General features: G+C 45.0%; 1 protein-coding gene across 1 annotated transcript; it reads left to right on the top strand.

Annotated features, from left to right (window-relative positions):
• The first annotated feature begins 287 nt into the window (after window positions 1–287).
• TNFRSF13C (TNF receptor superfamily member 13C) lies at window positions 288–10816 on the top strand. Its single transcript, XM_083698786.1, has 5 exons — window positions 288–904; window positions 1939–2166; window positions 6549–6710; window positions 8694–8738; window positions 9553–10816. Exons 2-5 carry the CDS (start codon window positions 1947–1949, stop codon window positions 9876–9878), a joined length of 753 nt encoding a protein of 250 aa, XP_083554912.1. The 5' UTR covers window positions 288–904; window positions 1939–1946; the 3' UTR covers window positions 9879–10816.
• The last annotated feature ends 526 nt before the right edge of the window (window positions 10817–11342 follow it).

Here is an 11342-nt window from a genome sequence, read left to right as displayed (position 1 = left end):
TACCTCCAGCTGCTTGCTGGTATTAGGACAGACCCATAGCAAGATTTCTTCACACAGTGAGGTCTACACCTTGAGGAAGCCAGAGGCTTTGCTGACAGACAACCTGCAGTTAATAAATGACATCATTCAATAATGTGCTGTTTGCAGAAGTTCCTTCTCTTGTCTGTTCTGAATCTTCTGACCCTAGATTCTAATATGAGACAGGGAGAAATATGTTTCTCTAGCAATTTTTGCTACACTATGAATAATTGTATATACCTCTATCGTATGTGTCTCCCACTCCCTTTACTCTCATTTAAAACAACAACAACAACCTAAGAAAAGACCTCAAATATTGTAACCTTTCCTAGCAAAGGGATCCCAACAAAGCAGTGGGAGTTAGGGAGGAGATGGTAAAAACTTCGCTGACACTCCAGCTTTTCAGAAAACACCTTGCTGTGTTGCTCCCAGACAAGCCAGACCATCACAGTGAAGCGAGAGGAAGTGATTCTTGTAAAAGTGTAGTGCGCCGCAAGCCCAGCCCATCACTGCTTCTACTGCAGTGCTGTGCCTGCAGCACAGAGAGGTGCAGTGCATTTGCAGATTGCTGAGGCTGGATGCACAGTGAATGCATTCCAGACTTGCACAAATGCTGCAAGAGCATTTAATCAACACAAATAGGAAAATATTCCATCTGCACAGCACATGATTGGAAAATGTGAGAGTCAGTCAATGCATTGCTTCCTGGCCCAGTTGAAACTTAAACAACGACTTGCCTTGCAGTTTGTGGGGAGAGGGGAATGTGCGAGAGGAGTTTGTACAGTTCACCTTCTGACCAATACTTACATGGAATTACTGAGTCATAAATCAGCTCAGTCCAGATAGGCAAATATACAGTACATGCTGGTGTGGAAAGTAAGACCATGTAAGTGAGATACAGAAAGGCTGAATGGTAGAATAAGCAAGAGATGTGGAACACCATATGACTGAATCTTCCATGAAAGCAGGCTAGGTTTAAAAAGGGAAAGAGATTAAATATAATGAGAAAAAGAAACAAAAAAATCTGAGATATTGGTGGGCAGTGACTGAGAGGGGACTTTTAAGCCTAGTTTTAATTGATTTGACCTCCTTCTAACAAAAAGAGCTCTGCTCTCCAAAGGTGATGGATAAGAGGACAACCCTTTGAGATGTGTGGTGGTTCCAACCTATCTTGCAGTGGGCTTGAATACGTGATGTTTATACCGAGTCTGCCTAGCCCAGGATCTGTACTGACTAGTAGCAGCACTGAAGCACAAGCCATGGCCTTTCTCTAGCTGTCTTTGTGCAGTGCGAAATAATCTTAGTCACAAAAGTTATATTCTGCTGTGTGGGGCTCAGCCATATAGTTATACTGTGTGAGGGAAGCGAGCCTTGCTACGCCCAAATCATTGGTTGGACTATTGTCTTACTCGCCGCTCTTTTCAAGGCACCTCCATTTTTCTTGCTCTCTTACTTCTCCTTCTTCATATTCCCTTTCCCCCCTGTTTTTCCTTCTCTTTCTGCTATTTTTATGGCTTCCTTTCTCTTTTCCATTTCTCCCCTTTTTCATGTTCTCTTGGCCACAAAATGTTTGGGGGCGGGCCTACTAGTCCAGTAGAGGTGGAAGTTTAGAATAAACCCTATGCCAACCAATAGGCCCCTCGTCCATTTGGACGTATAGCGTCACGTTGACATGGCTTTTACACCACAAGAATCAAACGTAATACTAGGCGGGGAGTTACAGGACAGGAGGGCGTCGCTTGGGCAAGTTCCTCCTTTTGCTCTTTTATAAAGGGCCTCCTGGAGGAAGTGAGATCTCAAGGGAGAGAAGCGCAGGCTTCAAAGTCCAACAGTTTCTCATACTTGCTCGTCATTTGTATAACCTGCTATCTCGTTAAGCCTTGATAATCTGGGGTTTCCCTTCCTTTTCTTTCTTTGAAGACTGAACCATGTTGCAGAACAGAAGCAGCCACTCAGGTGTGGATACCACCTGCTCTGAGCCTGGCCTCTGCTACGACCATCAGAGCAAACAATGTGTACATTGTGGACCCAGAAGCAGGCGCTCTGGTACCGGCACCTCCTGCCATCTCCCCAGCCTCTGCTATGACCGCCTGGTTGACCAATGTGTGAGCTGTGAAAAGATGCAGAGGAAGACTGAGAAGGAGACAAGTAAGCAATAAAAATAATCTCCTTGATTTTTGGAAAGAGCGGGAGGGAATTGTTCCCTGGGTGCATTGAGTTCAGTTGGAATCAAATCCTATACCAGTAGGAAGAGACTCCAATGGCTGAGACAGGTGGATGAGAACAGGAACAGAAGAAATATTCTAATCTACTGATGACCTTGGATATCAATTGTTGTTAGTTATAATGGTTGTATGCTGTCTGCAGGATCAGAGCAGAGGTAGCATAGCCAGCCGCTAGAGAACCACAGTATGAGAGGACTGTGGTCCAGAAATCCTGCTAATGGGTTTTTCAGAGGCACCTGTTTGATCATTGTGGGGAACAGGATGATGGACTAGATTAATCTTTGCTGTGGTTCAGCAGGACTCTTCTTATCTTCTCAAGGAAGAGCACCAGTGGTCTCCCTTAAAAGGCCTACCAATCACTGCTATAGCAATTGGCTCTTTTTCAGTCCCAATTTCATATCTATCAAATAGGAATGATAGTGAAGGCATCAGGTAAGACAGACAGAGTTGTTGTTTGGGTCGACAAGAGCAATGAGGTTGCTTCTTTGTGGGCATTTGCCATACTCATGATTTGGTACACGTGTGGGAAACTGACCTAGAGGAAATGAGTAACCATAACGTGTGAAGTCTGTCAATGCAGTACCACATCTTCCTGCGTTTGGGACTGCGACACCAATGTAGAGCCTGGGGTTTTTGTATTGGCTCCACAAGTAGGTGGGGGTTGTAACTGGGTGCCATGCGGCTTCTGACTCACATCTGTTGAATTGCTAGTTGTATTTATAGCATGCTTTAAAAAAAGAAAAAGTACTTCACACGTGTAATTTAGTGGCCCTCAAAGCAGCCTACCTAGAGAGGTAGTTAATGTATATACCACTTCATATTTCAACAGAAATCTCTAGTGATTTACATATAGATAGGCCACTATGACTTTGTGGCCACCTATTGAAAACACTATGACCACCTATTGAAAACACATTATTTCCCCCAAAGAATCCTGGGAACTGTAATTTGTTAAGGGAGCTGGGAATTGTAGCTCTGTGAGGGGTAAATGACAGTGCTCATGGTTCTTTGGAAAGAGGGTAAATGTGCTTTAAATATATATAATATGCACACAGCTTATGACTAACTTTCCACATGAGGGAAAGGCCATAGCTCCAAAGTAGAGAGCACATATCTGAATGCAAAGCTTTCCGTGGTCTATCCCTGGAGGTGAGGCTGACAAAGACTTCAATCAGAAATCCTGGCAAGCTGCTATAGACAATCCTGAGCTAAGATGTACCAGTGGTTTGCCTTTCTAGACAGCTTTCTATGGTTCCTATGTGGGGAGAGCATGTTGAAGCTTAGAGATAGGGGCTGGCCTTTGATGAGCTCATGACTAAAGGGTAATTCATCCTGAAACTTTGCACTTCACTGTAGCTCATTTGTTTAACCATGTTGCTACACAGGTTTGACGGTGCCACTTGGGTAATATATATAAGTATCTGTCCACACAAAAAAGACCCCTTGGGACTGTTAAAAAAAGGTAAAGGACCCCTGGACAGTTAAGTCCAGTCAAAGGCGACTATGGGGTTGCAAAGTTCATCTCACTTTCAGGCCGAGGGAGCCAGTGTTTGTCCACAGACAGCTTTCTGGGTCATGTGGCCAGCATGACTAAACCACTTCTGGTACAATGGAACACTGATGGAAGCCAGAGTGCACGGAAATGCCGTTTACCTTCCTGCTGTCACGGTACCTATTTATCTCCTTGCACTGGCCTGCTTTCGAACTGCATTGCTATCTCAGGGCCCCATCTCAAGGTTCTAACATCTCCATTTAACCTGTAAGCAAGTGATGGTGAGGGCCTCTTCCAGAAAGGTCAGAGACACACTGCCATTTAGAGTACAACATATTAGGCTATATGGACAAATAGGTTTCCGTGTGCCAAGGAGCCTCCATGTGGAAACATCATCACCTCAGGGTTCCCAAATTATGGTCCTTGAGCTTCATTTAGGCAGTTCACAGGGTATCACAGGGTATTTTATTGCATTATACAGTAGCTCAGATTCTATACAATATATAATAAATAGAAAGAAGCTATAAAAATGCAATTAAAAATAATACAGCATCTAGCGTAATGCATTACAATTGCCTTAACAGGCAGAAAAACCATTAAGTGATCCACCAAGGCCTTCAGCAATTTTCAAATGGGCTTGGGTGGGGGAGAGTTTGGACTCCATTGCCCTAGCCTTTATAAAGCACAGCCCTTAACACTTTTTAAAACCATATAATTGGGAATGGTATGTAAGCCACACGGGTGGCACTGTGGGTTAAACCAAAGAGCCTAAGGCTTGCCGATCAGAAGGTCGCGATTTGAATCCCCATGACAAGGTGAGCTCCCGTTGCTCTGTCCCAGCTCCTGCCAACCAAGCAGTTCGAAAGCACGTCAAAGTGCAGATAGATAAATAGGTACCCCTCCGGCGGGAAGGTAAATGGCATTTCCGTGTGCTGCTCTGGTTCACCAGAAGTGACTTAGTCATGCTGACCACATGACCCGGAAGCTTTACCCCGGCTCCCTTGGCCAATAAAGCGAGATGAGCTCCGCAACCCCAGAGTCGTCCGCGACTGGACCTAATGGTCAGAGGTCCCTTTACCTTTATCTTTATGTAAGTTATTATGATAGTTATTAGGAGAGAGTGCTGAAATGAAGGGAAAGAAGGGATTAATCCATAAAACAATGAGGGCAAATTGAGCAAATGTTATATGAAAATTATTTGTTTATTTTTTTTTATTTTACAATATTTATATACCACTCGATTGTAAAAAAAACCCTCTAAGTGGTTTACAAAAATGAAGATTTCTGTCAATTGCTGTGATCTGCCCTACCCAGAGAGATAACAGATTATCTTTAAACCAGAATGCTAACTAGAAAAAAGAAGAGTAAAGATGGAATAGGAAAGACAGAGAAACAAAGAGTTGTAACTGGGGTTTTGGATTAAGAAATGGAACAGACTAAGTGCACCTGATGATGTTTGAAACACTGCTAAATAGTAACATGTATTTTAACCCCAGGTAATCAGATTTTTATTTTATTTTACAGTATTGTTTTTCTGTGAGGTTGGTTAGTCTGAGAGACAGCTCATGGCTGCAGCATCCAATCCAATTTTTGAACTTTATGGTTTTGAATCTTTCCCCCACCACCTGCATACTTTGTCTGTGATCTGACCTGCTGAAGATGGAGGGCTCAAAAGCTTGCTCAATGTTGTGCGAAGTTTTGGTTGACCTAAACAAAAGTATTGCCCAACTGTGGATCTGAGAATTTTTCCTAGGGCAGGGGCTCCCAGATGTGGGAAACCACAATCCAGAAAGCCCTCACATAACTAGTTGCCTGTCATACTTCAGATGGTGGGATGATCGCAAAACAGGCCTCCTAGAATGAGCTTAAAGCAGAGAGGGGACATATTTCATTGTTTGTAGTTACAGTTGTCAGGATAGGACTGAGAAGGCCCAGGTTCAAATTCCCACTGCAAGGAAAGTCCGCTGGGTAACCTTGGGCCAGTTATATTCTCACAGCCTAATTTATCTCAGTGTTGTTGTAAGGATAAAAGGAGGACATCCTGGAGGAATTGTGGGACAGAAAAAAAGTAAAGAGACAAAATAATACAGTGGTACCTCAGGTTAAGTACTTAATTCGTTCCAGAGGTCTGTTCTTAACCTGAAACTGTTCTTAACCGGAAGCACCACTTTAGCTAATGGGGTCTCCCGCTGCTGCCACACCGCTGCTGCACGATTTCTGTTGTCATCCTGAAGCAAAGTTCTTAACCCAAGGTACTATTTCTGGGTTAGCGGAGTCTGTAACCTGAAGCGTATGTAACACAAAGTGTATGTAACCCAAGGTACCACTGTACTGCTGACCATTTCTGCTCTAATGCTGAGATAACTCAGTTGCTCCAAAAGCCCCATTCCAAACTCAGTGAACATGACCCACTGTCAGACTGCCATGTATGTCTGCAAGGCCTCTCCATCAGTTCTGTTAAAAGACAGCTGCATCAAGCCGCTCCCTCAACTGTCAGCAGACACTCAGTCAGGTGGAAAGAGATAGAGAGACTGGACTGCAGGACCCTCTCTGTTGGCACGAGCAGCAGCTTTTGAGTCATCTCCAAATTTTCTGTTCCTGCTGTTCACTACAAGAGCTCTGTAAATAAGAATTAGTGCCTGATCTTGCTTTTTTCCCTCCTCCCTCCCAATTCCTTTTCCTCTTGTGTCGTGCTGCTTAGATGGTAAGTCTGAAAGCAGGGACTTATATTTGTAAGCTGCTCTAGAAGCCTTTTTCAGTGGAAGAGTGGGATAAAGATGCCCCCTCTGTTTTCCTCCCCATTAAAACCCAAGCCCCAACACCTCTTGCTGCAGACCCAGCTTGCTCATCTTTACTCTTCGGAATTTACATTCTCATGGGGCTAGTCTTGGCAGTAGCTGCAGTGCTGTGCATTGTAATCCTGAAACAAAAGAGGAAGAAGAGGATGCGAGGAGCTGAAAAGGAGAATTCTACAGGTAGGCATTGCCAATCTTCCCAACAATAGATATTCACCCATTTGGGGAGTTACCATCTAGTTCCAATCCAATGGCACACACACAACAAGCCATACAATGCATGGTTATTGCCTGCAAAGTACTGAGAGCAGAACTGATTTGTCTTATTCTAATTATCTGTTAGCGATCACCAGGGGCATCTAAGTGCCAATTGCTCCAGAAATGACTTTGCTCACCAGTATTAATCATTTTGATTATGGTGCACATCCACACATCATTTACTGATATATCCTTGGATTTGCCCTTGCATAACCAAAAGCTGGAATGGCTTTCCCATTACCATGTGAGTTTGTTGGCTTTACATTCCTTGGACCTAACTGCATTTACAGCAGAGCTTTCCAAACTTTTCATATTGGTGACACTTTTTAGACATGCAACATTTCACGACATAGTAATTCAGATTTTCTAGGAAACCGGAGGTTAAACTCACCCCTTTTCAGCCCCAGGAAGAGTGCAGGGAGCATTTGCGCGACACGCCTACACACTGCAGTGGACACACACCATTTGGAAAGCTGTGATTTACAGGCTTAACCTGGCTGTACCTCTCCCAGAAATATCCTGGGAAATGTAATTCCATTGGCAGTGGTAGAAATACTTAACAGAGTGGTCTAAGCTCCTCCACAAACTACAATTCCCAGCATCATGGGAGCTCAAAATGATATAATGACCGCTCCCCGCTTAAAACAGGGGGCGCCCACCTGGGGGAAGCGTTGCCAAGGAGACCAGGCCAGGTAGGGGAGGGATTACCTGCCCACACAATAGAGGGAGGATCTTACCTGGGAATCCTCACTTGGCTCCAGAGCTTCTCCCACCCTACCCACCCTCAGTTAATGTCTTATTTTTCAGGTTAACTTTTCTTCACAGGTTTTGCAGGTTAACTTTTCTTCACAGGTATGCGGGCGCTGCTACGTTAAGGTCGCTGTTAAAGGGCTGGAAAGGAATTTCCCTGCATTGGCAGGTTTCGCCTTTCCCGTAGCAAAACGTCACAACTTTGGCGGTATGAGGCCTTGGGCGGAATCCTTTTGTCCATCTTCCTCTTTGCGGCGGCGATACCGGGGTTCCCCGTTAAAGGGGTTTTCTGAAGGGAGGCTTTGACCGTACGCCGAAAGGTCGTCATTGCTCTCCCCTGCGGTGGCGGCGTTACGGGGGCGGCTATCTCTGCTTGAACATATGTTCTCCAGAGCCGGCCCATCCCCCCCACACACACTGGATAACCCTGATGCTCCCTAGGTCCCCGGCTGGGGACTGGGGAGGGAGAACGCCCAATGCCTGAGCCAAGGTCTACCCACGTTTGAAATTTAATAAAGTTGTGGCCAATTTAATCCCATAGCACGTTGTGTTGAGTCGTTATTCCACATGACGGGGGGACCGCGCGGGATCTGGGGACTCCGCCTGTCCACGCAAATTGTGCTTGTCATGTACCTGTGTCTTTTGTTTCTGATCAACAAGGGCCTTCCCCCCATGATCTCACCTTGGATATTTCAGGGCCTGGCCAAGAGTACCTTGCCCCCTTCCAGCAGCATGCTACAAGGGGGCTGACTTTGGAGCTGTTTTTTGGGGAAACTCTTCCCAGCTACTGTTGCCAAGGCAACTGAAGCCCATGGCAGCCTATGGCCTGCCTGGGAGTAGGGGGTGACTAGGAAGGGAAATAATTTTGTGACCACCATTTCTTTTGTAAGTCACCTTGAGTCCCATCAGGGGAAAATGGCAGGGTACAAATAAATATATAAGAAGAAGAATTCTTCCTGGATAGACCCCAGAACAATCTTGAATGGGTTGGAGAAGTAACAGCAGGAAGGATTCACATCTGGGTCCAATTTCAAGGCAACTTCCTGGGCTATTCAGGGGCCAATGCCAGTCCCGTATATCTTAGTTCACTTTCCTCTTTTATTATCATGTTCTGCTTAACCAAGTTATGATTTTCTTCTTGTCGCCTCATACAAGACATCCCTGAAGATTTCAGATGCTGTGAAGAGGGGAATGCTAATGGTGAGCACGGAGGGAACTTTTGTAAGAGTATAACCTAGGGGCAAGGCTAGGAAACCCTTTTCAGCCCTACTGGGCAACCTTAATGGGGGGGCACATGCCACTGACATGCGGGGCCACAAGCAAAAGTGGGTGGAGCAATAAAGGTAAAGGACCCCTGACCATTAGGTCCAGTCATGGCTGACTCTGGGGTTGCGGCACTCATCTCGCTTTATTGGCCGAGAGAGTCGGCGTACAGCTTCCGGGTCATGTGGCCAGCATGACTAAGCCGTTTCTGGCGAACCAGAGCAGCGCACGGAAACACCGTTTACCTTCCCGTTTGCCTTTCAAACTGCTAGGTTGGCAGGAGCAGGGAACGAGCAATGGGAGCTCACCCCATCGCGGGGATTCGAACCGCCGACCTTCTGATCGGCAAGTCCTAGGCTCTGTGGTTTAATCCACAGCGCCACCCGCATCTTTTGCATATTAGGTAAGGTTCTGTAGCCACTCACACACCCCTCTCCATCCTCCATCCAAGGGAGCTAGATGAGATATTATCAGAGTTCAAGGACACATTTCAGCCAGGCAAAAACACTCAACGAGGGGGTGAAGAAACTATCAGTAATGATTGTGGGCTGGGGAGAGGCTGTGGGCTGCAGAAAGCACAGAGGGTCATAGAAGAGAGCATGGGAAAGCAGCACCCAGCCCACAGACCTGAGGTGCTTCACTCCCTGACCTATAGACATTGCTGCTGCTGATGTTCTAAAAGGCAAGGGGGCCTCTTATCCTACACTTCTCTACTGCTTCCACATTACTCATTAAGTTGTTTCTCTTTCAGAAAATGAGAAGTGTGTCATTGCCTTTGAAAATGAACCTCACAAAGGCCACAGTTGCAGTCCAGGAGATTGCGATCCTGAAATACTTATGTGCCCACTTTCAAATGATGCTTTAAACACTGCCAGAGATGACGCCTTAAAAAGAGAAGTCCAGTATACTGCTATGGCAGGAAGTGATGTCACGGAGGCAGCTTCCCTGACTTCCTGTGATAAACAATGCAACCCCACCTTTCCACTGCCGGCAACGGAACTTGGGGCAACTGAGTTGGTGACCACCAAGACTACTCAGGAGAGCGTCATCTGGGACGAGGAGGAGTCGGAGTCATAGCAACAAGTTTTAGAGGGCTGAGACTTGAAGACTCTCCCTCAGGCATCATAAAACTCCCTTTCAACTCAAAAGAGGAATAGTGGATGGACAGATTTACAAAGGGCTTGCCTCATTGTAACTGGAAGAGAGTTTGTTATTTCCCACATTGTAGAGATGTTGAAACAGTCATTTAGCTGCCAGAAACTCCCAGCAATTGCTTTAAGAAAAAGGAGACTACTGGGACACTTTATACCAAGGGCAGGAGATTTCAAGCCTGGCTATTCTTATTGGCCCTGCTCAGGGCCCCCTTGGAGGGCTTTTACCTGGCTGGAATGTGCCCCTGAACTGTGACAATTCCTCTTGCTTGCTTGCCTGGATGTAGGTGTGCATGTGTGTGAGAGAGTGTGAACTGCTGTTTTTGGGCAGAGCTGGAATGCAGACTGCTGCACAAAGGAGAGTCACTTCCCCTGCGCCACCCACTTAGGTCTCTAGCCATTCCCACTACTGCCATCCCACTGCTACCCCACCCCAACAACGAAATGTGGTCCTTGGGTTGAAAAGCGTTTTCCCACCCTGCCAAGGCATCCCTCCTCTGTAATGTTTTCAATTGGAGAAGCTCTGGAAAATGTATATCTCATGAAATAAAATGATTGCTTTGAGCTCACATTTACCTTAATCTTAATTTCCGCACCCTGAAACTCCCCTGGCAATATGATGGTGAGTTATTAAGTGGGAATGAAAAGTGATGACTGCAAGTGGACAGAAATACCCAGTGGGAGTTTAAATGAGCTATTTATTTGAACCACTAAGGAACATATTTTTTAATGTTTAAAATTATTTTTATTCAACAGTGTTATATAATTCTTTTTGAAAACAGCTTTGATTTTGTGTGTTTTTTTACAAGCAAGCGGTGTATAAAATTTATGAAATAAGATAAAATAAACATTGGCAATATAAGATGTAAGACTGCATATTTACTTTAGATGTAATACAAAATAATTTGAATGTGGCATACGTACACTCAGTGGCTAGTGGTCCTTATTCTGCAATATTCTTGTTATCCTTCAACATTTGATAGCTTAATGAAGCTGGACTTTTTCTTTTTTTACATTCAGCCCACAACTTTATAGTTCTGTTCTTTCTGTTTTCTTAATCCTGGTCAGGGAATGTCAAACATGGTAGGTCCCAATTTGTTTCGGGGGGGGGGGGTTACAGATTGTATGTGTAGTCCAAAGGGCAGTTTCTTGTACAGCTACAAAGTTTTTATTAAAATCAGCTTTAAATACTCCTATAAAATAACCACCCACAACTATTTCTTAGGGTTGAAAACATAAATGCAATGGGTCTGAAAAGTTTCAGAATTGTAGAATGTTAAAGAAAAGGAAGGAAGGTAGGGTATGAGGTCCTGCAGGACCATGGACAGAGATCTGGGCATCTTGCTATAGATATAGCGAGTATATCTGCTCAAATCTCCCCCCCCCCCCG

The sequence above is a fragment of the Podarcis gaigeae genome (assembly GCF_964106915.1).
Source record: "Podarcis gaigeae genome assembly, chromosome: 10".
Classification (NCBI taxonomy): Eukaryota; Metazoa; Chordata; class Lepidosauria; order Squamata; family Lacertidae; genus Podarcis; species Podarcis gaigeae.
Note: the sequence above shows the minus strand (reverse complement) of the source record. Positions and strands in the feature narration are given on the sequence as shown.